Here is a 27,995-nt window from a genome sequence, read left to right as displayed (position 1 = left end):
GTGTGTGTGTGTGTGTGTGTGTGTGTGTGTGTGTGTGTGTGTGTGTGTGTGTGTGTGTGTGTGTGTGTGTGTGTGTGTGTGTGTGTGTGTGTGTGTGTGTGTGTGTGTGTGTGTGTGTGTGTGTGTGTGTGTGTGTGTGTGTGTGTGTGTGTGTGTGTGTGTGTGTGTGTGTGTGTGTGTGTGTGTGTGTGTGTGTGTGTGTGTGTGTGTGTGTGTGTGTGTGTGTGTGTGTGTGTGTGTGTGTGTGTGTGTGTGTGTGTGTGTGTGTGTGTGTGTGTGTTTGGCAGTGCTGAATTTCTCAGGCTGCGCCGCAGTCACCCGAAAGCTATCGCGCGTATTTAGGGACTAGGTCTATCTTACCTGCGACACTTGTTTTAAGCACTCCATTGTCGATGCTCGACAAGTCCCGGCTGCAACAAATAAAATCAAGAAAATTGTCTTAGTTCCTAAAAGAGCACGCACATGTATGTGGCGTACATAAGAATATGCACCGTTGTGACATAGAAATGGGAACTGTTTTGCATGCACAACAAATAAGCGGCCTTGGCACTTACTTTGTTATTAGGTAGACGGCATCGGGATTGCCTGGAATGTTTCCTTGTTGATAGTATTTGACAAGACCTTGAAGAGTCCGAACAGCTTCAAGAGTATCCTGAATTATGTACGCAAAAGCGTCGTCCTGGAGGAAAACAAAACAGTTAATCAGTATCTTCGCATTGCGGAAGGGCGCAAATAATTGGGAGTATTTTAACTAAATTACGGGGGCTTTCCTTTTTATGGTATAAGGAAAGAAAAGTATTGCGTTTTGTGGTACAAGCAAAGAAAAGTGCGTGCGTCCGCGAGCGAACACACGTTAGCCTTTGTGAATACATTGATCAGGCGGGCTTGATGACCCGCCTATTACACCTCCCCAGATAGTGCGCGCTGTGACCGAACGCCCCGCGTGTGCTATTGAAGATGATAACGGCCGATCGCCTGACGTCGGCCGTCAGTGTTTTGTATAGTGTGCACATAGTGTACGTGCGTCGTAAACAGTTGCCTGGACGCAGAGTTATTGCGGAGACCCACCCGATGTGCCGAGTGCCCAGTGACCTAATACATTTGCGGGTGGGCCTCAAGCAAACTACTGTATATTGTGCCATAGTGTATATATTGTGAAGAAGAAGATGAGTCCTTTTTGCTGGACGCTGATGAAGAGGAAGCAGTCTGCGGAATTGTGATCGCGCAGATCATCGTGCTGGTTTGATCATCGCGCGCTTCCTTGCCGACCTCGACGCCGTCCTCGACGTATAGATTAAACCTTCTCTTACACTTGGTAGAGGTGCGCCTCCACCAAGTGTAAGAGAAGGTTTAATCTATACGTCGAGGGCGGCGTCGAGGTCGGCAAGGAAGTGCACGATGATCAAACCAGCACGATGATCTGCGCGATCACAATTCCACAGACTGCTTCCTCTTCATCAGCGTCCAACAAAAAGGGCTCATCTTCTTCTCCACAATATTTATTTTTATTTTTCCCTACCCTGTCATTTCTCCCTATCCTTCACCCCTTTGGTTTCCTCTAACCCTTCTTCGCTATTCTTTTATTTCCGCCGCTCCAGTTCAGGTGCTTCAGATATCAGATAGCAGATACCGGGGCTTGTAAACATATTTTCCTTGCTTTTGTATATATAATAAAATAACCACTACAACAAAAGCAATACTGATATCAATGTCCAAGATGTACTGCCTGCAACTCACAAAGTAATGATCCAGATATTTACCACTTGTTGTGGGTTTGCCCGGCACTGAAGCCGAAGAGAATTCAGCACCCGAGGACAGTGGGCTTACGCCGAACAACCCATGTTCGTACATTGCTTAGACGAAAGTGTTTTAACATCGTTCCCTCTTGAAATTTATTAGGACAGCCAAGCTTTTTTCTTTATTTTAATACCCGTTTTAATTTTCTTTTTACATATTCCTTTATGCAGTCGGAGCGACTTACCGTGTTAAGCGTTATTCCCACAAGCTTGAACGTTATTTTAGGTCGCATCATATCCAGGTATCTTAAGTTTACCTGAAATAAAGAAAAAAGTCCGATTATTTTATTTCCGAAAGGAAGAATACTTAAACTTAAATCGGTAAATCGGTAATCTTTACACAAAGCTTGTTCCGAGCGAATAGAGCCGATTCGCTGTCGTTCAAGAAGAATGCCCTAAAAAAAAAAAACAAAAAAAAAAACAAGGAAAACGAACACTTAATTTTGCTTGGCTGATTTTGCTTGGCTGATTTTGTTTCACGAAGTTTGCCGTGTATATAAATGAGCTCGGGATGTCCTGAGAGGTAGGTATCCCCGCATTTATAAGGAATTTCTTTTTGTTAAGCTGATTCACAATCACGAATTGTAGTAGGCAATGCAGGTACACTGCGAAACAAGGAGCTATCATTCTTTGCCGGTTTTATTTCGAGAAGGTTTTCAATTGAACTTCTTATGGGTAATTTCAATTTGCTGTAGCCTCCAAGATTTAAAACAGAATTTCGACTTGGGATGGTTTAGTAGGAGTGCAGAAACTAAATTAAACACTTGCACTAAGCTGCGCACAGCAAGGCACTATTCCTTTTTTTTCTTCTGACTGATATCGCAATGCCGCGACAAATAGTTTCGGCCATTTCCTTTCATTGTTACAGAAAATACCAGGGTGACGTATCTGCAGTTTGCTTCGAATGAGTGTGCGAGTATTTGAGGCGTTAAAGCCTGCGCTTCTTGGAGGGTGAGGGGTGTAAGTAAAAAGTAAAAGAAGCAGACATACTCACGGCATTAGTCATGACAGCCAAATACGCAATCAATTCTTCCTTTGTGGAGAAGTACTTATGGTGCTCCTTATCGGAGACAACGTGGATCTCCACCACGAAAGTGTCAATGTTTGTTCGGGGCTTTCGTGTGGTGGCCGTCGGAAAAATATCTAAAAAGCGTTTTAAGAAAACGTTTTAGTTACTTCCACAGGGGAAATTCCTATGGTAATACGTGTATGAATTTTACAGAACGCTAATGTGGAAAAGCATTCAAATGTTCATCAATGACAGTAAGGAATATGCCGGTAGCAGCGAATGGCTTCGTAAAAAGACACGCTAAGGAAAGAAAAAAAGGTTTTTGGATTGCAGGATGCTTGCCCGAACGTAGACGAAACTTGGATAACCACGAAAGACAAAACCTACATTCCTGAATTCAGTAGGTGATAGACGTTGGACTCACGTTAGTCGACGTATCAACTTCTAGAAGCATGCTGTCCAGGTGAAACGGTTTTTCGGCAAGTGCTAATGTGCTACATACACAAAGATCTGTGATTCTTTGTTGTGCCACATGCTATTTTCGTGAAACATGAAACAGGGTGGAGAAATGCCAGACGACTGGAAACAAATAATGTAGCAGAGGTTATTTTAATTTTCAAATTCAGACCATCACTCGGCTCATCATAGAGGTGAAATTAAATCAGCACACTACAATAAGAGGGCCAGATACCGGAGCAAAAATACAAAAATGTGAAAAAACTAAAAACATTCATCTTAACTGATTGGGAGGATATAAAAAAAATGCAATTGACAGCAGTACAAAACAATCAATAAAACATAGTACTAGTTACGTAAGCCCATTATGGCTATTAAATGTACTTATTTAAAAGAAACAAAACACTTACTCCAAAAATTGCCCCAATTTCTCCAGAAGGACCTCTTTAGCCTCGGTTCTGTAAAAGAGCATGTACAAAATATACCCTTGTCGATTGTGACCAGAAGTTTACGTTAACATTGCGTCAACCAGCACCACTTCAATGAACACCACTCAGGCGGGGTTAAAAAAAAAGAACAAAGCACATCGGCATATATTGGTTACAGAATTGGGGCTCATCCATGGCTTTTCCCGCTGTGTAATGACATAAATGGTGCCTCTCCTCCTGCTAACAAATTCACACAAAAAATTTTGAGAATACTTCAGAATCTTCACAGGAGAAATACGTGAGCCATGGACGTTGCTGTGTTATCAGCGAGATGTGCCATCGGGATTCCGCGAATGACAGATACAGCACCTTCGCCGGTGAACTCTGATGCGTTCAAAGGAATGACAAGAGGCGTTCCACTGAGACACGTGGCCGGAAGCTGATAAACTAAACCTGAATTTAGATTACGGCCATCTTGGCTCCAAATTACACACTTAACTTCCTCTAATTATTTACATATTTAGCCCACATCAACCATTGTTTTCACTTGCACACCTTTCCTTGGCGCTCTATTTGATAGTACCATTCTTTTTCCTGATATACCAACTATTCCCTCTTTTACAGCGCCGACAAGATTAGGCCCATGCGTAACCCGCCTACATAGCCATACAATGCTTACGCATTATTAATGCCACATATGTCTTTACAAACTGTCTTACTCTACAAACACAGAAAACTTGTCTGCCGCTGCGAAGGATTGGAAGCAGTCTTGATGCAAATGTGTGATTTTTTTTATATTCCTTAAGACATCGCCACTGTTTTAATGTTAACGTCTAGGGGCCAGGCGAAATTTCTTTAAGCCTCCGAAGCGAAATGCGTAACTGAGAAAAAGCATTATCGCCGTCGTCAGTCTAGGTATAGTGCCTATAGTCTAGGAGCGCACAAGTCTAAAGAGATTTTTTTTTTTGTCAGCGTCCCTAAAACCGATGTAAATTTTTTGTAGAGCCTGTAAAATTTAGTACCATTACCATGCGAATAATGGTAACTTAAACATTGATTTTTCTCTGCACGGGTATTCGAATGCCTATACTCATACAAGTGTCTGCGCCGAATAAGGGCGTAGCTGAATGTTTTTCCAAAATATTTAAAGGGCATACAAAATTTTATACTAAATTACGAGCGAGTTGGGTTGTTCCTAACGCAACAACGTTAAAGGCCCTGTTTTCCAGAAACTTCGGCATTACATTTACAGTTGTGAGCGAAAAAAATACAAAAAAAAGTATCTTAGAGGGCTTTGTTTGCAGGTGACGTGGACGGCGCTGATTGGTCGGAGGGTTGTTCGGCGTCATGGCCGAGTTGTGAGGGGCTTCCAATTTGCGTAGCTCCTGAGAGACGGGGATCAATCAATTCTGGGAGCCTTTGATCTCGATCCAGACCCCTTAGCCTTCGATCCTCTATAGCCCACACAGGTACGCATGTGCTGCTTGGTTAAAGCGGAATTTTGTATAATCGAATGGTGATGCTCATGACTTTGAAGCTTACGATTATACACTCTTGACTATGCATGAAAGGACAGAGGTATAAGTTAAGGGGGTATTGATTACGCGAATAGCATAATGCAAGTACGCGAACGAGAATCGGGAAGCTAGCCGTGGACGCTATCTATGAACGCTGATGAATAATATATCCTAAAGGCGGAGATAAAGGGTCCTACAAATGTTTATAGACTACAGCCATCCGCAATCACTGTTGCCTCTGCAACGATTACATAAATTTGTCAGCATTAGTCTGTCATCAAGGTATCCGCCGCTATTGTTTCAGCGGGATCAAAAAGGCCGTCGTACTCAGGGAATTCGGATTATACAAGTTCCAAGAGTCATCGGGACCAGATCTGGAAGTGACTGAAGTGTGCTGTCACAGTACATTGTGCACCCGTAGAGAAAAAGTTAGCCCTGGAAAAAAAAAACGCGATCAGAGGTTCTCATAGCTTGAATCCAGTGGAAATAATGTTTAGATTTGAATGGTTTCAGCAATATGCGTCTTTTTCTGCCGGCCAAACATGAGCATAACCAGAGACAACAATGGTATAATGTTTTAATTGTCATCAAGAACGATGTATAGCGGCCATTAGTGTCTCTCTTAAGACTGGTATCAGAACCACGCTTCGTAACAGCACGTAGAAAACATTTTTTTTCATCCTTGGGTTCTACAAGGTTAAAAAATATGTCTCTAATGAAGGAGCTGCACAATTAGTTCATTTGAGCAAGTTTTAACAGGGAAAGAAACTGTTTGCTCCCCGTTTCTGCTAGCATCTCAAAGAAGTATCCCGGAATGCCATCCCCGGTAGGTTTCTGAATTTCAGGGTGTGCACATGTGACGTCACAATGTCTTGCGCACTCATGCCCCAGGCAATTATGCACCACCAATCAATTCAAAACAGAGTTCATGAAGATTGATAGCTGGAATCTATTCGCGCGAAAACTAACTGAGCTATGTTCTGCGTTAAATTGTCTTTCGGAGCCCGAGAAGCCCAAACGTAGTCACACGGTAATCATATAATCGGTTTTTGATTACCACCAAAACGAGCTGCACTTTGTGTCGCTTAACACTTTGCTCGTAGCCATGGTTAGTAATATTAAATAGAATTCTGTTTATTTTAAAATTTGCTTCTCTACGTTCTGTTGTGTTAAAGAATCTATTCTTAATCTAAGAGTTGCGCGCTTTTCTTTTGAGAAGGATTTAATATCAATAGCACTGCTTTGGATCGCCCTTGCCCTTAGCAGTTTAAGAAGGACCAAGGACGACAAAAGCAATACTAAATGTGCATACTGCAGAACCCTTATTACTTTCTACCGCTGAAGTAAATTCTGTGTCTCAAGTGGATTCTATATTGTGTAATCAACTCTGGAACTCAAACCGGGCTGTGCGTATATTTCTGGACCACTTCTGCGAGTTTTTTCTTTGCCCTTCTGGGGCGAGTATGTTTCATTTAATAGGTAAGTTTAGATAGCATTTTATTTTGACTAGCAAACAAGTATGTGCAATGGAGAAGCATTTGAACTAGGCTCACCCATTCCCACCATGTCGTCTTTGATCTCTTGAACTTCATATACGTGGTGAATAATTTGGCCTTGCAATGATCTCTCGGCCTGGGGCAGTGGCTTGATTCTGAGCTTGCTGTTGATAACGCCCTCCTGAAAAGGTATGTTCGAGATTTATTTTTAAGGCGTTGTGAAATTTGTGATGGCGGATATGCTGTATAATTTCCGCTGATTACAGTATTGTTTCAGTAGAAATTTCTGCTGGGCGATTTGGTTTATTATTTCAATGCAAAAGTAAAAGATTTGGCGCAATAGAAAAGACGAAAGATAGCAGACGAACGGGACAAGTGCTACTCTCGACTGGTTTATTATTAGCAATGAACCAGTTCAGAGTAGCGCTCGTCCCGTTCGTCTGCTGTCCTTCGCCTTTTCTTTTCTGCTACAAAGTCCCTTTTCTATTGACTGCATCTTTTAGCTTATATTACAAAACATCGTTAAGATTATATCGGGAAAACTTTAAAACAAAGCTTACGACTTGCACAGCTCCATCCCTTTGCTGCACCATGAGGGAAGATTGATGATGAGTGTCATGGTACAAACTCCCTTGAATGGCAGATGTGTCGACCTGCGAAAGCGATGTGATTTGTTGCTTAGACGTAAAGTGCCCATGTAAATGCTTAAACGGAAAGAAGACATTCGTAACCGGTTATCTTTCCTTGAAACACGTAATGCAGCAGAAATTGTATTGCTTTTGGCTTCTTATATAAACCTGATTTGTTGTTTACGCCTCAAGTGTCTAGCAAAAGCGTAAACGGTAATGAGACATTTGTTAGTGATTACTTTTTCTAAAAACAAATAATGATGTAAAACGTTATTGCTTCTGAGTGACCGGACGTCCCTCAAATCTGATGTTTCAAATTGACGCAAAAAAACGACGCTTTTAAGAGATATGCGAATGAATACATGTTACAGAGGCTTGTAAGGGAACCTAGCTAGACGTGACACTAGCACGGCATAGAAAGATAATATCCGATATTCCCCCAAAATGAAAAGCGGAAATGCATCGTGCATTCAGACGAAGCGGCCCTAATTTATATGCCTCTAGACAGAAAATACATTTTGCCACTTACTGTCTCGACTTGATTCCCGTGTTCATTGCTTGTGACAAGAAGAAGCTTGTCTGCCAGCACAGTGCTCTTTTGGAGATGCAAAGTAATCTCGTCCGTCAGCCGAAGGACCAAGCTCCCTGTGGTTGTTCTTTCTTGCACAATCATTGGGTACACTGAGAACTCTTTATTTGCTGCATAAATAGGACCCAAATTAAACAGAAGCCAATTAGACATTCGCACAATAGATAACTTTCGTAAGCACAGCTCAGAGGTTACATTGTAGATTTTTCAGTTTATTGCTTTGTCCGGCTTTCTCATTCCAAGCAGCGGTGTAACATAGAAACAAATGATGGAGTCTTCCGAATGCATGATCAGTCATGCATGATATATACTTACCTGCACAGCAGCAGAGTCCGAAGCACACGAATAAGGCTGGTAGAAGCATTTTTTGCTTGTCCACACTAGTCACTGCTAGTCACTGGCGTTGAAGCCGCAACTGCTCATGCGCTAATTTCTGTCTACGATATATAGGAAACGAAAGTAGAAAACAATCCTTCTTTTGAATTTGCTTGTGCAAAATTCTGCGTCAAAGCGGATGAAAGTTCACCCACAAACGGGGGGCGCCGACTGACGTCGCACTCGTGGTTGTTTTCAGGTTCTCAGAAGACATGAGCGGCCATGGACACCACTGGGATGATCGTGATGCACTTCGTCTCGAAGTGTGAAATGTCTCGGCGAATTAGACGGTGATTCTTCAGTCGACTGGTTCGCTGACCGGTGAACGACAAGACAATACCTTATTATCCGGCAGACCGCGCGAGATCATGATCACATGACGATGATTTTACCCTCCTTATAACGTATGCTTTACTGGACACAGAGCTCACCGCAGAAGTTTAATTTGTCGTTCGAGAAATGTTTCATAGCCTGGACAGTTGCCATCATGATGACGTAGTACGTGTTTAGGAGCGTAAAAATTGTTCTTTTCGCGAAGTGCATTCCTTAAGGCCTGCGTTACTCGTTGTTTACGCCCCCTTTCACTGACGTAAAACCATCTTTCTAATGTTTAGTAGCACTTTTCGCCAGTGTTGCGTTACCGCGGAAGCTTTGTGAGGCTGAAATCACAGAATGTGTTTATGTAGCATTTGACATGTACGAACAGTCTGTGTCTTGTCAAAAATGTACGTTCTTCTTGAACGCTTCGCGAAAACGCGAAAGCATCTCCTCTTTCCTCACTTAACTCTCGAGGAATCATAGCTTATTTTCCTTTCCAAATCAAAGTGACCGTAACTAAAACGCCAAACGCATGTCATGCTTTCCTGACGCGCTCAAATAGTGGATGATTGTGTCATTCGCATCAAAGACGGAAGAAAACTGTTTTCTTAAGCAACGTAAACTAATGCAAAATAGTTACACCAATAGCCTACATGAGTAGTACTGGACCCAATACGAAGCAAGACAGGCCATGGCTAGCCTTGACCGCCTATAAAGAGCAGAGACATTACACTGCCAACCAAGATCCGTATAACTCGTGCTATGGTCTTTCGAGTTGTAATGTATGGATGCGAGAGTTGCACTGTGAAGAAGGCTGACCGCCGACGAATTGACGCATTTGAATTGTGATGCTGGCGGAGACCATTGAGAGTTCCTTAGACTGCCAGTAGATCAAATCAGTTGATATTGTCGACCATAAACCCTGACTGCTCATTGGAGGGTCAAATTCTAAAGCTCAGCTACTTTGGCCATCTGATGAGAAGAGAGGAGTCGCTGGAGAAAGATTTGATGTTGGGAAAGGTTGAGGGTCACCGGAGAAGGGGAAGGCAGCAAACGCAGTGGTCAGATGGCATCCTCGAGGCGCTGCAGATGAAGTTATGTGATGTTAGGAAGATAGTGAGAGACCGGAAAGCGTGGCGTGATATGGTCCATAGGGTCACGAAGAGTCGGACATGACTGGACGACTGAACTGAACTGAACTATTATTGCTGTCGAAGTGTAAAAGCTTTAACCTCAGCGTTTTCCTGCTCGTGGAAAGCAACTTCCATCCTAGATTTGCCTCAATTCGCGATCCTCTCAGTGTAATCGTAAATTGCCCGGTATGAATTTTGCAGCCCTTTTTTGAACACGCTTTAAATCATATTTAAGAACTTTTGTTAAGCTTAAGCATCTTTACCACGGTTTTAATTACGTTGTGTTATGAGCACATTCTGTTGTGAGCCAACCATGTTTCAGGGTTGACACGACAAAGCGCTTTCTATGAAACGTTATTGATATTCCTGAAGGAATGACAACGACAACTATATTTAAACTCCCCTCGAAGCTTAGGCTTTCTTCAAGATAACCTTATTTTTCTTGAATGAACATGAGCACACTGCGTGCACGCGGTAGGTGCAGCTAAACGCTTCTTGGCTAACCACCTTTACCCCCTACGCCGCCATGAATGTCAAAATATTGGCGGGGATGAGTGATCTTTCTGCACCTACTCTACTGAAAACATTGTATGAGGCAATAACCTCACATTTTCTCACACAGTCTCACTAAATTCTCATAAGAAATCACTTACAAGTTGCATATAATTGCATAAGGTCTCATAGCTTCTTGCACATTATAATAAATTATGTACGATATTTTATGATAATGATGTGAACCGTATGAGAGTCTATGCGATTCGTTGAAATTTTATGAGCTTATTGCCACGTAGAACTTTTGGTTTTTCAATAGGATAATGCTTATTGTTGCACACAATTATGTGTAAGTTCGGCACGTCTGCCAGCTGTCCTTCTCAGTTCTAAATTAAACGGCTCGTGCAATACAGGCGTCAATTTCTTCTTGAACTAATTTCGAAGTAGCATTTAAGATTTATAAAAACGGGGAAATAATGTGCAAGCACCACTTGTCTTCGAGACATTTGGTTATAGTCGTGCCTGTTTTCAGTTTGCGATATTCGGTGGTTCTACGGCAGCCATTTCTATTCACCTGTCCGACCTGTGTTGCAACCGCGAACCGCATACATAAAGCAAAGGGGACGCACATGAAAGAAAAATATTTTAACTGAGTTTTAAATGTATTTGATACGGTAGTGAGTCCAGGAGCTAGCGAAATATTTTATCTATACTTAAAGAAAGGGCATAAAAATATCAGGAAGTTGGTTTGTCAGGCGTTATTCTCTCTTTGTCAGCAGGACACATCCTGTGAGGCTTCTGCTATGTACCCTTTAAGAGATATTTTAACGCTCTTTGACGATTCTAGCCCTTTGTGGAAAACAAAGTGACAAGGTCGGAGTGACAGCATGAAAGCCATTGTTCACGCTTAGCGGTACATAGAAGAGGCAGGTGAAAATGCTAGGTTCTGAACACCTGATGAGAACAGTAAGAGCAGCCCTCGGCGCATTACAAATGCTGTTTCGGCCTTTTATTTAACCTGCATCACCTCTAGGCTTTAACAAGAATAACAACAAAATGCAATCTCTGTCGTGGCTTAGGGAATCATGTGACTCTTAACTGGTTCAAAAATAAGAAGGATACGGATTACTATCAAATAGTCTATCAAATCAAATCCGTCTATTGCTTGTAAAGGCAAGGAGGTTGGCGGGAAAGATTAATATCTGGTCTGCCAACCCACGCTGTGGAAATGCGAGAGAAGAAAGAATATTGTGACCGGTGCCGAGGTCTCTCAAGTATGTTGAGGAGGTTTGTGTGTTCGCCCCAATAGTGACTGGTGTCAGCCGCGGCTGTTTCGTTGGTATGGTCTGCGTTTCTAGATTTATAAAGTAGAATTCGGCTTCCAATGTGAGAAAAGAAAACTTCAGCCTTTGATTATACTACCTAACGCAATCACCTGTGGCAGTGTAGAGCATACAATTGTTCTGAACAAACTTACAGCAGTACGCCTACATTTTACCTTGTGGAGTTTCTTAGCGGGGCTGGGGCCAGGTGCGCCACAGCTGGCACGGACCAAACCTGTGGCCACAGAGAACGAACGCTAAGGAATAGCCCACAGGAATGCAGTTTTTTGGGATCTAAATTGAGGGAAAAATTTGTTGGTTGTGCAAGTAGGCAACAGGCAGTATACAATACTGGCGCGGGAGTTACCTAGGCTGGCACTCGGCTCTGTCCGCTTCGGGTTCCGTCTCCCGCTCCACTGCTCTGTCACTGCCCTTCCCCTCATGGCCCGTCTCCAAGGAGCGGCGGCAGATAGAAGTGGCGGGTGAAGAGGTATACACACTCCCAGCGACTGCGAGGAAAGACCACTTTCCAAAACTTCCATCCATAGATTCCGAAATTTCTGAAGAAAATCCTTTTCCTCTGGGCAGATAGAACTTTCTTTTAAGACTAGTACGTTTATACCGGCGGCGTGGTAGAAACATCGGTTCTCTCGCTACCATTGTTTATATTTTGCTGCGAGATATACCCATTCACTAAGACATTGATATAGCTTTCTTTTTTCACTTCTGAAAAATACATTCTTGCACTCTATATAAGTAATTGAAGGCCTAGCTAAATGCTTTAGAGGTCTCGCTGAAGAAGACACTTAGGTATAAATGTGCACAAATTCAACGTGTTCGTGCTCCGTTCAAGCACACCGTTGTGTACACACCTTGTTAACTTATCGATCAGACCAAATTTAACAGGTAGATTCATTCAAATGTCTAGGGGTCACAAATCACCCTTCTTTCACTGACGCTCTCGCAAATGAAATAAGGATCCATAACATAAACATGCCACAAGCCGCCTTGCAAGAATAAGTAATAAAGCTTAGTATGCCCCAGACATGCTCCTGATACTTCAGAAGGCATTTTTGAGTCTCATACTAGAACTTTGGGCTGCCCAATTTCATGTTTACCTCACATAAAATTGTCAAACGTATTTCTATTAGAAAGGCAAGGGTGCTTCTTTGTCCAGTGTTCCCTAAATCTAGTTCGAACACGCTGCTTTTCTTAAAAACTCGTATGCCTTACAAGAGTTCTTTTCGGGGATGGATGTGTGGAGATCCCGTGCGGGCCAGTGGAAGAGGTCAAAGACCCCTTGGAATCTGTTGAGGACGAGAGGGAAACCTGTGCGCACTGCTGCCGCTTCCGACAGCACATCGCAGAATCGGCATTGAGTCCAGTCTAAACTGGCCTCCGTAGAAAGTGCGGTCATTTAAGCTGCCATTGCGGTGCCTACATTCATTCTTGCCCAACAAACCGGCCTGGTTTTCCTAACCAGTGGCCGCAAATTTGGATTCCTCAAGTTGCGCACAGGCAGACTTTTACCAAACATTAATTAAATCCCAATTTTTTGTAAATGCCACACTTTAAAGCTAAAGGTATACTGGCTTTGTCGAGATAAGGTCACTGGTGCCATAAATGGACCTCAGGTATGGCCCTCAGTTTCTCCTTTGCACGCGTGGCTGGCGGAGCCGCTCTTGCTTCTTCTTTGACATCTTCCACTGCTTCTTCACACACTTCATTTGTGCCGGTGCATGTCTCCACAAATATACAGTATTGCCCGACACAATGTCACACATCCTTCCAGTCCCTTTCCCGCCATCGCTGTCCATTTGACTCGCCTCCTGGGATCTCCCGATTCAGAATGCCCTCGACGCCTTCGTGTCGACTAGACCCCGCTATGGTGTCATTGATGTTCGCAGAGAGCCATAGAGAACTCGAGCGCTGGAACTAGTGTCTCTGCTGCATTTCCTTGAAATTTGCACAGCCATTTGGGAGTCAAACCCCGGCTAACCGTGTATAACCAAGCTTAATCAAGCTTCCTCTCTGTAAACTAGGTTATCTGTCTGAACCTGTCTTTGCAACACAGTGTAACCAAGGATATCTTAAGCCGGCATATGGCCGGGCTTAAGTCGCAGCATTTTTTTTGTTAAATTTTCCACCCAGTCAGGGATACTTGTTCTCTAATGTAGAAGATGTCTACTCGCTGAACATTTAAAGCACTTCCTCAACCACACTGTTATATAAACGGACACCTTTATATGTAACTACAAGGCGTCGGTCGGGATTTATTCACGAACAATTCCATGGAGTTATTGAGTTAATCTCTCCGATGACATACCAATATTGTATGCAAATGTTTCGGCTCTAGAACCCCAGGTGGTCAAATCTTCCAGAGGCCTGCACTACAGCGCCTCTCGGAACAAGGCGAAACACGCAAGTGAATGAACTTGGAAGTTTCAGTGGGAAGAGGTTGATGTTACCGAAGTCTTTCACAGTGGCGTCTTCCGGCTCAAAGTCAAATTAGTGGCGCTGCACGATCCTGGGAGCTGCATTACGAAGAGTAGAGATCAAGCTTTTATCATCAGTAGGCGCATTATACCTACTACAGGCCCAATGCCTCCCCCATTGTCCTCGTTAACCCTATCTGGTGATAGCTGTATGTACTTGACTCCCACAACGTCCTTAACTTTATCCGCCCACCTAACGTTCTGCCACCCTCTGCTACGCATTCCTTCCTTTGGAATTTAATTACTTACCCTTAACGACTATTGGTTATCCTTAATTCGCAATGTTCTACCCATGCCCATTTGTTCTTGATTTTTACGAGAACGCCATTTACTCGATTTATTTCTCTGACCCACGTGTGCGCCCTTCCTATCTCTTCACGTTGCAGCTGTCATTTTTCGTTCCATGGCTCTCTGCGTTGTCCTCAACCTAAGTAGAACCCCTTCTGCCACTCATAATCTGCGTGTGCTTGCCAAACGCGCTATATCCCAATGGTTTTCTCCCAGTTATTACCCTTTCGTGGTTCTCATCTGCAGTTACTACATCAGATGAGCAATGGCGGTGTGATCCATGCCACGCCTATACGTTATTCCACTGCAGGAATGCATTCTTGCTGGCCCCTGTTCTGATGTCATATACAAAATAGGGTCTTCGCTGAACGTTACTCAAGCATGTGTTAGTTGTGTCGCGCAGGACAGCGAGTAACAGCAGGCGGTAATTGAAGCAATACACATAATTCATACCTGTTTTATCGCGGTGCTGACGCCGTCATGAGAGGTCACAGCATCTTAGTAACAGTCGACAGTTGAGCGAGAAATCTAAAACGAAAATCGTCGTTCAAACACGTGCGCATTATTAGCTTAGCATAAAATTTTGAGCAGCCAGTGCACACGCGCTGATTGGGTAAAAACGCCGAACTTTCGGAACCCTAAAGTACAAGCGGCGCCATCTGGTGTCACCACCAAGATTTTTGTTTGAATGGCTGTGTACCGCGCAACGGCGGCGATTCTATGAACCATGCCACAATCGCGAAACTCTTCGGAACAAACAACCTTCTACTGCTGCATTGTCGCTATTATAGGTAGTAATGTAAAAAAAATCGTTCGCCGGTAGTACTGCTTCACATAACGATATTTGAAGATATTCAACATACGAGATTTTCGAGAGACATTTGAGCATCACTAGGGCACCTATGGATGTGCTGTAGCTCTAGAGGACAGAACTGTCACGGACAACGGCAGTTTACAATGTGGCCGTTAAAAGCAATGATGGAATAAAATCTTTGGTGCACTCTTCTAAAGCGAAAATGCATTTCCTTGGAAGCGAAACTGGCGTTGTTCACCAGAAGGGGTCCGAAAAGACACATACTTCCGTTTGAAAACAGGATGTCAAGCATACGGAAACGTAGGGTCATTTGTCGTCACCTTAATCATGCTTGTCAAATCCCAGTAGCTCCCAACAGCCGCTTAACGACGATATAGGTTACGAATAAGCAGCAAGCTATTTAAACACCAAGGCGCCTAAACCCTGAAACTCCGGAAGCACCACAAGAATTCAACAGCATTGATTCAAGTGAGATAAAATCATGGTTTTCATTTTATTATAACGACTATAAAAGGACACCATAGCGCTACTTTGCTGTCCACTTGTGAATCCCACAAACTCCTCGTCTGCATGTCTGAAAGAGGAAGAAAAACTTACTTAGCAGCGCATATGATTATGTTTCATCACTGCACGACATGACAAAAAAAATAGACTTGCCCATTCGTTTCTTAACCCATGCTTTTATTAGAAATTCCGAAAGCCCATAGCCCAACATTTGTATTTTATGAAATTTCTCTCTAACTATGCATTGGCTTTTTCAACAAAATCTGTTAACTGAATTATTCTACATTTCAGATTATCTGAGTTGGTATCTTTGCGAAAATAAGACGATGCGCTTCATTGCTGGGACACAGAAGTAATTTACATACTCATACATATTTCACCAAATATCTGTTCTCGCTCCATTTGTAGCCTGTTTTGCAATAAGAGTGGTAGTAATAGCATCTCCGCAATGTTCAGTACTTTTCATTTGATTTTTATTCTGTTCTAAAGTTTCTCTGTCCCCCTCACTATCTGTTGCCTGAATCCGTTTTACATCCAAAACAGGCATATAGATACATTAGTGACAAGATAATACAAGGAAGGGTAAAACGAACCCTCAGGCAACTAGCCGATGTTGCGATAACAACATATGTTTTTGTTTACTCAAGATTAGCGATGTCTGGAATTTTTCTGACTATATGTTTCTTTTAGAAAAGCTCCAGTAAAGCATAACTCATTTTTTCGCAGATCGATCGTGGTGCACATCTGCCGCCCACAGTTATTGGCTTTGTCGCCCTTATCATCCTCGCGTTTCCGATGATTATCGCATTACACACTTTACTCAACATTAGAATAAAAATACTAGGCGTTGGTGTCCTCATGCTAGCCTACATATTCAACACATCCTCCGGTCTCGGATGTTGCTTCTCCCTACTACGAACGCCTAATTGCATGCCCCCCCCCCCCCCCCCCCCCCATTCTACGAAGGTCTCTACCTATATCTCCACCCAGACTCTAGTGGAAATACTATTCAAAATCAGAAATAGCTGATCTAGTGGCTTCACCTGAGCACCGCAGTTGATAACGGCTGGTAAACTTTAGTGGAAACGTATACAGAGCCGTATGAATTGCATTAATTGTGTATATTACTATATAACATATTTTAAGAAAGCAAGGCCTGCTAAAAATTTGTGATGCACGGTGTGCGAATGAATTTTCGCTCTGACGTCTGCCTAATTGAAGCTGCATTCTCTCTCAAAAGCAGAAAATCTGCAGGATTACGGAAAATAAATGGCCGTTCGTCTACGTATTGTTTAAAAAGGTTCATTTCGTGATAACTTTTACTAAATAAGTCTTCTCTGCGGTGCACAGTCCACCCCCTAATTCGTGACAAATTCTCTTTCCTGCAGTAATGATTACAGCAAACAAGTTACGCATGTAGTCGTCTACTCTGCATCAACACCCGCCCCCTTTCCTTCCCCGAAATTCAGGCGAACAAATACTCGGTGAAGCCTATGGTCTGAAACCCTTAATGAAGTGAACAAATGTCAGACCCTTTTTGAAGGAACCTGTAAGAGCAAGAATGACTCGTAATTACTAGGCGTATGACACTAAAACTTAGTTAGTATATAGATTGCATCTCGCTTGCGATACTCAATGTACCATCAGCGTCGAATGAAACGAGAACAGGATACCTTGAAGGCTATTGCATGAGCGTCTATTTAACGTTCTCTGGGTGGGAAGTACAGGCGGAGTTTGTTTAGACTTCTGTGCATTGAGTATGGCGCCATGGAAGGTACAATCGAAACGCTTCAGTTTACTCAGCCCAAATAACGTATCATGGTTTAGCTATTCTCAATGCAACTGTCTATAAATTGATGTAAATTTTTGATGACAGCACATTCAGCTACTGCTATTCTTTTCTTCTGATCGCTAGAAATTGTGCACGTGCACATCCTTTTGCAAAATATGACCCTTAAACTTACATAATGACCAGACCGGCCAATTGTATACCCTGATTAGCTAGAAGTTTAGAGCAAAAAATAGCCTAATTTTCTTCCAAAACTTCAGCTTTCAGCAAACAAAAGTTCGCTGCACAATGTTTGGGCAATCTCAAAGTCCTCAAAACCTTTGAGTAGCGATTCAAGGCTACCAATGTTTGGAAAATTATTAGGCGTGCCCGTACATTGCACCTATTTTCAACGAAGTCGAAAATGAGTGAAAGAAATTTATTATTTTGTGTATTGGGAACTGTGATAGTGATTTTTTTCTTTCCGACAAAATGTTCACACATATTATTTGAAAACCATGCAGTTCTGCTAGGACGACAATTAAGCACTTAAAAAAAAATGCTGTTAGTTACCTTTTGTTGGCCGCATATCATACCCTCTAGTATGTCAACTTCTTGGCACCATATTCGGTAGCCTATTTGGAAGCAGCAGTTCATTTTACATTTTTTGGCTAAATGTTGTGGCTGAAATAAAAAAAAAATCAATTTTCTGAGCACATCATTTTGATAGAGCGCACCTTTCTCTGAGCTTATCTGGCTTGAGGAGAAATAAAACTGAAAAATTAAGCGAAGTATGCTTCATATTTACACTATCAGCTCTTCCTAAGTTTGTTGAATGATCTGCAGGATTTGAAGCATTGAAGCGCGAAGGGAAGCATTTCCTACAAATTGTTTCAGACCGCGGAGCTTATGTTTTTATAAGATCATAAACGTTTTTGCTAGGGTACCTTCTATGCAACGCGTTATCAGCAGCAACTCAGAAAGCCTACACTAGTAAACATGTACCCAATTCATATTTTACTAGAAATTAATGAAAATCTGCAGTTTAAGTTTGGTCCATGATTATTCAGAGGCGAATATGGGTTGAGATTTCTGTGCCGCCAGCACTTGAATGTCAGCCTCGAAGTTGAAAGAGTCATATCTCCTTGAAAGTGCGACTAGCCTACCGACGATAGTTTTTGCATTCATACACCTAACAGCGAGCAAACGAAGGCATTTGACCAGGAGACAAAAAACGAGATGTCATATAATACATAGTGGCGAACAGTTAGGTTGAGAGTTTGAGGCTGACCTGAGGCTTGAAGGTATATAATTGTAGCGCCGCACACCTTACAACTAGGTATAACCCCTGCCCAAGATCTGCTCGAAGCTTGCAAAAGGCGTTCGGAAGTGCTTGAGGATGTGTTACGCACACATGCCCTAACGAGTGATTAAGAAGTGTGTCAAGGCTGAGTGTGAAGTCACGGAATGTGTTTGTAGGGCACAGTGACCCTCCTCTCGCCGCAACAGGATTTCATAGCTTTATAGCTGCCCCTGACTGACGTTTGCACCTTTATATTCGCATCTGTGATTCCTTATGCAGATTCCCTAGGAACGTGACTATTACACGCTATAAATTTTACTTCTGCGTAGTAAAGCAGCTCGGTATGAAAATAACATGAACGTGTGCTCAGCATAAACGCGAAGCTTCATAATTTTTGTATCCCGCTGACTATCAATCCCTACATCAGCGCAGACACTAAAAAGATGTGTAGATGATACGTGACCCCACCAATCTACATAAGGTACCTGACAAATTAAACTGTCTGTGGTTTTGGCAGCACTGGATAGCGGCAATAATGTTTCTTCAAAGCCCAGAAGCGCCAGAACAGGAACGCGGTAGTAGATGAAAACTTATCTAGTGACTCTAGCTAAGTGAGCATTGTTGCGCTGCTCTCTAGGGCTCAATATGTGTGACCGAGGCGCCCACCCATCGCAGAGCATCTACCTTAACTAGACTCCGAAATCAATCTTTTTGATACATGTGTGTCCACCAGGGTAGTGTCAGTAAACATCTCTGAATGTACACAGCAGCGCACTGAAATTCTAACATTTCTAATAATAAATGGTGATTTACGTTATGACTATTACAGGTTAGAACATGCAACCATGATTACCTTCCGGCTTCATCTGCGACCAGGGTTGTTCTCTACACGAGTGGGCCGTTTAACTGCAGGCGATTCAAATTTTGGTTATCATTACGCAGTAAAGTCCACTCCAAGACAGCGCTGATGATTGACAGTTTTCTTCTATTTAGTGTCATCATCGGTCAAAGTATGTCTGCAAATTTTCTCGCCTCTTCGATTCACCGTACATCCCTGATCTCTTCACTATGTTCATTTCTCTTCTAGGTGCTCTCTGTTCTTTCTACAGACTATATTTTGCTGGTTATACCTTATTGGTAAAAAAATGGAACATTAAGCGCTCTATCTATCCGTTAATCAAATGCTTTTCTAGTTTTATCTCTATATTTTACATTTGTTGTTTTTGTTGCTGAAAAGTCGCTGGGAGTACATAAAATTACACTACTTCTGGCTCGAAAATATATGTGTAAATGAATCAAAAAAGAAAAAATTATCTCGTTGTGCAGCTTACCTTGTGAGCAGTAATTTTGTATCTTCCGTATTTGCTGAGAATCTTTTGGCAATAAAAGGCTTCAGCTATCTTTTGGCCGGGCAGTTTCTTGTGTTGATTCATATAGTTTGTTCGCGATGTTTCCCGCAAACAAGCATCAGAAACCGACCTGCAACAAATAGCAAAGTGCTAATGTTGAGGCGGATTCTAGATATGTACTTAAATGAGAAAAGTTATTTTAATCTCGAAGAAACGCTGCCAGCTTAGAGCATGGTTTTGCGCTTCGGAATCATTGAGGACACGATACTCTGTCAGCGTGTGTTCTCTGACTATTTTCTGCTTGTCTCTGCCAACACAAATACTTTCGTGCTTCACAGGTGCTGGCATAGGTTTTTTTTGTGTAATTTGGTATGTATATTTTTTCAGCTACCCCCGTCTTGCAGCAGAATGTTTTACGCAGCACCAATTCCCAGCGACGCTAGAAGGAGATTCCGAAATATGCCTGTTCTGTAAAACGGTACCGTGATCCCTGCAATGGTATGATGTGGTCTTCTGCTACATTATACAACCATATCATGCCTTCCACAGTTTTTATAATTAATTTCGTATATGACCTGTTTTCGAGCTCCGGTATTGTGAGCTTCAAGGTGACATTTTTGCCTAGTAAAAACCTTTAATATATATATATATATATATATATATATATATATATACATACATACATATATTCGGATTATTGTATTTTTATGCGTTCAATAATGATTAAAGGCTCGCGGCAAATATATCCTGGTGAATGTTTGAAGCTCTACTGCGACAGCTGTAGTTAGCTGGATTTCGACGTTGCAATACTTTTGAATACTGCCGTCAGTAATATTATTGTTCTCTTAACTGAGTCGAGTGATTTCGACGGTAACCTTAAACGGACTTACTGGACGGTGGTCCTAATCTGTTGCTCGCTGCAAGGTGAAAGCCGATACTTGTTGGTTCCTCCGTCGACGTAGCTCATCAGGTACCCGGCAGACCACGGACACTTCGGGGTATTGTCGTGCTCCGCTCCGAGGCTGCATGAGGAGGTGCCATTAGTTGTCGTGTGTGGGGACTAATATCTTCCAAAATACAAAGTGAAAACGTAAATTCGTCGCACATGAGAACCGCCCTAGCCAGCTGAAATTTGGGAGCAGTCGTTAATTAGTTATACAATAACACCAATAGCCACATCTGGAGAAATTCTTGGGAATGATGTCAAAGCAACTTGGCGTTTGCAGGAGCCATCCACGTTTCCATCTTCGTTGTCCATTTTTCGTTGATGAAAATTTTAATTTTGAACCAAACATGGAGTATTGTAATATACTTATATAGGAATTTTTAAGGAAATGAATCAGCTTTAGAAGGTACAGGCATAATTAATTGTATGTAGTATTTAAGGCCGTTACCTAAAACAAATAGAGCGGCTTTATGACAATAGCAAAATCGTTATTAGGAGTACATTGCGAGCCTCCTGTGGCAAGATCTGAGGAAATATTGATTGTCCCCGTGAAATTGCCGATGTACTAATATTTCGTTCAGAAAAAAACGTCAAGGTAAAACATGCATTTGTCCTGAATTTCTTGTAGGTAAACGCTACAATAATAACGCAAAAAAAGCTCTAGAACTGTAACTCACTCGCATTCTGCACGCATAACACGCTTTATCTTATTTATAGAAGATCCTCTTACAGTTTCAAGATTATGCTAGTGTGCTCAGTGATAATATCATCCAAAGTACGGCCTGATGCAAAAAAAAAAAGAATTGACGCCCAGAGCTGCATCGCTCGGCCTTGGGAGAGCAGTCTTCTTTCGCATGCATTCGCCAGCCTTCCATTAAATGATGATCAGGGTATTTCTAGGACAACCTTACCTACTGCGGTGGCTTCATGTTTAATGAGCTTCGCTACTGAGCCGGGCTTCTCGGCTTCAAACCCAACCGTAGCGGCCATATTTTTATGGAGGCAAAATGCGAAGGCTACACGCGTGCTGTACGATGTTACTGCACGCTAAATATCCTGAGGTAGTCGGAATATTACTGGAGCTCTCTATTATGCCATCCGTAGTCTGTTATGCCATCCCTCGTAGTCTGAATAGCTTCGGGACTTTAAACGCGACTTATACAGAATATTAAGACGACCGCACGATTGTGCAAGGAAAAAAGGCTTCAACAAAGCAACGGATAGGGCGCTCCAAACATGCTTTCGGCTAACTCGTTCTGAAATGACCACGTGACAAAACTTCGAGAAGCAGTCACCCTTTAGAGAAGAACGGCTTCTGCTGCTATGTAACCGGATATTTCTCTGCCGCAACTACAGCAGCGAAGAAGAGCTTTTCAGAATATTTGAAAATTCTTCCCTTAGAGATAAAGTTCTCAATAGAGCTGAATGAAACCTCAGGACGTGTGACCTTGAGCACTCGAATATCAAAGGCAACAGGCTATCTAGCTTGACTGCCGTGCCAATAGAATGAGGTGCTCCATATTCACAAAACAACAAAGATTGCGAAGTTTACAGGCATAGATATATGCAAAGCAATCCTTACATGTGTGCCAGTTCATGAGCCATCGGATAGACTCCTTTGTACGAGCCAGCGATATCTTCTCCCTCTGCCGCTCCCTGCTTAGTGCACAGTCTGCCAAGAAACGCAAGACCTGGAAGAAAAAATAGTTGGTATATTCAGATTCATTAGACGAAATAAGCGGACATATAGCCTTCAACGGCATGACTTGTACGATGGCGCCGGCATGCTCCCCAGTTTATGCGTTGTAGTTGCCGTGTTGAAACCGATTCATTTTTGTATAGTTGAGTTCATTTTGATTCCATCTAGTTTTATCAAATCATTCCAGCGTGATCGATTGCGGTAAGTTGTTTCAGACGGATTACCTGATTGAGCTAAATCTACTTCCATCGATAGCATCTAGCACACGTTTTAGCTCACTTAAGATTTTGAACAAATTTACCTTTCCTGTGCATGAAAGCGTCTACCCAAATTTCCGCTCAAAAACGTCCCTGCCACTTTTAAGGTATAGTGCCTGCAATGTTGTTCCCGAACTTTATATCAGTCACATGCAATGCCATTTTAGAATACAACTATTGACCGGACCCACAGGTCTACATTGCTATGCTGATAATGCAAGAATGGTGGTGAAAGTGGCGACAAGTGTTCTTCCCAGGGCGAGGAATGTTCGCAGAAGTGGCCGCTATGGCACCAGCTCCGCAAACGTTTCACCATTACATGCGCATCGTGGCATTCTTAAGGAAGCCAGCTGGGCAGGACAGTAATGGTTTAGCTCCACGCCCAGACTTTATATTTATAGGTGTAAGTTGCTGCTCTCTCATGTAATAAATGCAGCACATCAGTATTTTGTATGCGTGTGTGAAGGTTGTGCAGTGCGGAAGTTTTGAATCTGCGCCACAGCTACTTGAAAGGTATTGCGCGTATTGGGTGATCAGGTGTGTCTTACCTGCGACGCCTTTTTCAAGCACTCCATTCTCTATGCTCGACAAGTCCCGGCTGCAACAAATGAAATCAAGAAAATGGAATTACTTCCTAAAAAGAGCAGGTATATGAGGATTGCGTAAACAGCGATGTGGCATAGAAATTGCCAACTGTGTCGCGATGCAGAGTAAACGAGCGGCCTTGGCACTTACTTTGTGATTAGGTAGATGGCATCGGGATTGCCTGGAATTTTTCCTTGTTGGTAGTATTTTACAAGACCTTCAAGAGTCCTAACAGCTTCAAGAGTATTGTGAATTACGTGAGCAAAAGCGTCGTCCTGGAGGAAAGCAAAACAGTTAACCAGTATATTTGCATTACGTAAGGGCGAATATAATTGAAGATGCAATAATTATATTCCGGGGCTCTCCATTATAATGGGTAAATAAAGAAACGTATTACAAATCTAGAAATAACGTTACAGCAGTATGACCTTAGCACCAATCAAAAAGTGGTAAATGAGCACGGCATTAAAGACTTCAGCCACATTGATGCAGAACTGAAATAGGACACACAGAATATTGACAATGAGTACTGATACAGAATCTTGTTTATTGCTCATGTTAAATGATAAATGGTTTACATGCGGGGAAAATATTCTTTTTGACGCTAGGAATACTCTGTCCTGAGTTGAGACTATGGCCGTAAATGAGACGTGGAATAGCTAAAAGGCAACAGCAAAACATCAGACATCAAACTCCCAATGGTTTATGAGTAGGCGATCATTGTGAAGCAGTACACAGTGGTCTCAATCGAAATTTGAGTACCGAAACCTAGAGAAGGTATGGTCTTTAGTAACGGGGGGGAATGCTTATTAATGGGCTTTAAGTATTGAAATTTTCAGATCTTAAAATGCGATGTGAATAAATATATGTGCTTTTCAGCGTCGTAAACAACGGAGCATTAAACCGCACAGAAATCAAACGTCCTGAACATATTTCCTGGGCTCACTTTACATGAGACGATGTGCTCATGGTGCGTTCTGGCTGACGGGGGAACAGATCATTTCACCATCTGTTGCCTTTGAGCCCAGACTGTCGCCAAACAGCTCCTAAGAAGAAGCGTGGAAGAATGATGCTTATGATAACTTTGAAAAACGGTTTTTTGTTTTCGCACTGGCCTTGCAACCTCGAAACAAGCCAATGTGTCAAAAAAAAAAAAAAAAACCTTTCTCTGGGAAGAAAAAAAAAACTTTTTTATTCTTCAACAGAAAGTGGCATATATGCTATGGGGATGACCCTCCGTTAACCTTCCTTGCCTCTCAATGGCGCATTGGATATAAAAACAAAAAGTACTCATCCCTGCCTTGTACTTTGCATTTCATGGAGGTCCAGTAGATTTAAAACTAAGGATGTGTGTAAGATAAAGCAACGTTCTGCGCATCATTTGTTCATTTTGTTTTGCCACGGAATCTGTTTACAGAGTGGAACTCGAACTGGTGGGTCTTTCCTCAGACACATGCAAGAGCCAGGAAGATTTCTTTAGTCACAAGAGAGAATATAACCGAAGAGGAATCTTCGAGCAGCATAGCAGCTCCCCGAGGTCTCATTGTGAGACGTGGCGCACGGTGGCGCAGTTAGAGTCTATATAATGCACTCGTTACTTTCTATAGAGTGATGCTACCCACGGATATTATGGCAGACAATTTTTTCATTGACATAGTCAACACGCTCTATCGCGGTAGTACAAGGAATGGACCAATATCAGGAGAAATGTTTCGATCATTTTACAGGCTAAAATAGTGGAAGGTTTTTTCATGATCCTTGGCTGTCGCAAAAGTAAACCACTCGCGTTAATAAATTCTCAAATCACTTATCAGTTCGTTCTCTGGTGTCAGTCGGAGCGACTTACCGTGTTCCGTGTTATTCCAACAAGTTTGAAGGTAATTTTAGGCCGCGTCATGTCCAGGTATCTTAAATTTACCTGAAATAGACGAAAATTTAAATATTTTTTTCCCGAATAAAGGGATACGATATCTTAAGGCGCCAACGTTAATAAGATCTTGCTCAGAGCGAATAGAGCCGATTGAGGTTTGGGGAAGAATAGAGGTGAAAAAAAAAAGGCACTTAATTTTGTTTGACTGATCTTAAGTTATGAAGTATGTCATGAATAGAAATGAACTCGGTTGAAGCGCTGCGAGTCCGGTTTAACTGCATTTATAAGAAAATTAAACTTTATGTAAACTCACTCGAAATAGCGAATCGCAGTAATCAGTGTGATGATACCGCACAGCAGTAAGCTGCACTCTCTGCCGGCTTCACTTCGAGAAGCCTTTTAACTTTGCTTCTTATGAATTAGTTTCAATTAGCCGAATTCAGAGATTAATTCCTAAACGTCAGCATAGCGGTGGTATAGTAAGACTGCTGAAATGACATTAAACAACTGCACTAGCGCTGTACTGCAGGATAGTAGTTCTTGTTTTTTTTTTTTTTTTTTTATGTCGCAGTAACGCAAGAACTAGGTTCTACCTCTGTCTTTCATGTGCCCAGAAAATAAAAGGGTAAGATAGTAACATAGCCATAATTTGTTCCAAATTAAGGAGCTAGAACTAGGCGTTTAGTCTCTGCTTTGGGTAAGGGGGGGGGGGGGGGGGGGGATTAGAACGCAGAATAAGCAAACATGCTCACGGCGTTAGTCATGACCGCCAAGTACGCAATCAACTCCTCATTCGTTGCGAAGTGCTTATGGTGCTCCTTGTCGGAGACAATATGGATCTCCACCACGAAAGTGTCAATGTTTGTTCGGGGTTTTCGTGTGGTGGTCGTCGGGGCAAAGTTGGCTGAAAAACATTTAAAACAGGTTTTTCAGTTTTCGCCACTTGAAAAATTGCTATGCTGATGTATGATTTTAATTTTATCAACGCTTTATAGAAAAGAAGGTGTACATAAATTAAACATGGAAACTTTTTCAGTTGTTCGCCGATGGCATTTAGGGTCACGGCAACAAGAAAAAGTTTTGTAAAGGCGTGATTTTCAAGTCAGAAAAAAAGAACACTTTTTGATTCCAGGAAGCGTGCGTGTACGTAGTCGAAATTTGCCTAACCTCGAAACCTAACTCCTGCTTGTCCCGAATTGAAAGGTTTATAGACGTTCGACTCAATCTAGTCGACGCATCAAGACACATAAACAAGCTGTGCAGCTGCAGTAGTTTCTCGGTAAGTGTTACGTGTAAAGGTTTGGAGCATTGTGATCTGTGACATGCTGTTTTTGTAACACAGAATGGACAAATGACACGGGACTCAAACAAAGAATGTAGTACAGGTTTTGTTATGAGTTTCGTAAAAGGACCTCAATCGGCGTATTAAAGAGAAGAATTCTGTACACGCGTAATGAGAGGTCCTGCCAGGTGTAGGAGCAAACGTGAAAGAATATAAAGCGGCTAAACAACTAACAAAAAGGATTTGAGCAGAAGCAAAGCCATATATGACGAAGAGTACACAATCATTCATCAGACATAGCACCAGCAGCGTGATGCAAACTGATGCCAATTAGTGCAATTACTTTAAATGTGCACAACACTTACGCCAATAATCGTAATCGTCATAGTCTCCCCAGTAGGAGCTTTTTAATCTTGGCTCTGTAAAAAAAAAAAAAAACGTACACGTGGCAGCTGTAACCAGTAGTTTACTTTGATACGCCATTGCGATAATATCCCATCAAGCAAGATCGCTTGGGCATGGTTAAAGAAATGAGGCACATTGGTAAACTATGTCTTTACCTAAGGGCACAACAACAACATCGATAAATATTGGTTAGTGTGCTAGGGCTAATCTATTGTTTACCCGCTGTTTAATTCTGTAAGTGGCTCTCCTGCTGTGCTTCAAGAATTCTCAGAAATAATAGCATAGAAGTATTCAAGAACTTTATTGCACTCCAAGCACAGGAACCTTGTGTACCGGTTCGACCTACCACCCCGTTCGTTACAGTGCGGCAGCTGTCTCACTACAAAATGTGGAAGATTTCTCATTTTCTTAAGGCCGCTGTTACTTATACGAGTTGCATTTAGGGGCGAGCTGAAAGTTCTTCAAACCGCCTAACCAAAGTGCGTAACTCAAAAAGTGCGTTGTCGCGATCACTAGAAATGCACAAAAGAAAGAAAAATGATTTTTTCAGCAATCCCAAAATGGTTTTAGGAAGTTTTTGCTGCCTTCAAAACGTAAAGTTTCGCTACCAAGGGGGATAATGGTAGCATAAATAATTAAATATTATAGGCACAGGAATTCGAGTAATGTAGCACAAAAAGTGTAACCAAAAAGGAGGGTGCCCCATGATGTCTTTTCCAACCTTTTAGAGGACACAAACAATTACACCCCTAAATTAGGAGCAAGCTGCGTTACTTTTAACACCACAATAATTAAAGTCCCATTGTGCCGAAAATCAGGCCCGCGTTGAGCTAAAATTCACGAGAGTATCTTAAGGAGGTAGTAGTTGGC

General features: G+C 42.2%; 1 protein-coding gene across 2 annotated transcripts in view; it reads right to left on the bottom strand.

Moving 5' to 3' along the window:
• LOC146173376 (venom metalloproteinase antarease-like TserMP_B) overlaps nt 1–27,995 on the bottom strand; it is a 40,533-nt gene that overhangs the window by 7,056 nt on the left and 5,482 nt on the right. Inside the window, exons 5-14 of one of the 2 annotated variants that reach the window (XM_084584297.1) lie at nt 27,086–27,139; nt 26,191–26,342; nt 25,415–25,486; nt 23,719–23,843; nt 23,532–23,581; nt 22,610–22,718; nt 20,972–21,103; nt 20,064–20,211; nt 18,003–18,113; nt 15,623–15,731 (exon numbers count right to left, since the gene is read on the bottom strand). In XM_084584297.1, the coding sequence (XP_084440423.1) occupies nt 15,684–15,731; nt 18,003–18,113; nt 20,064–20,211; nt 20,972–21,103; nt 22,610–22,718; nt 23,532–23,581; nt 23,719–23,843; nt 25,415–25,486; nt 26,191–26,342; nt 27,086–27,139 (1,001 nt within the window). In that variant the 3' untranslated portion in view covers nt 15,623–15,683. Of the gene's footprint in view, nt 1–15,622; nt 15,732–18,002; nt 18,114–20,063; nt 20,212–20,971; nt 21,104–22,609; nt 22,719–23,531; nt 23,582–23,718; nt 23,844–25,414; nt 25,487–26,190; nt 26,343–27,085; nt 27,140–27,995 lie in introns of those variants that run through there. The other variant, XM_084584298.1, reaches the window with a different exon arrangement.

The sequence above is a fragment of the Amblyomma maculatum genome, chromosome 11, assembly GCF_055883805.1.
Source record: "Amblyomma maculatum isolate TAMU_Amacu chromosome 11, ASM5588380v1, whole genome shotgun sequence".
Lineage (NCBI taxonomy): Eukaryota > Metazoa > Arthropoda > Arachnida > Ixodida > Ixodidae > Amblyomma > Amblyomma maculatum.
The sequence above is the reverse complement of the archived record's forward strand: the minus strand, read 5'-3'. Positions and strand labels throughout refer to the sequence as shown.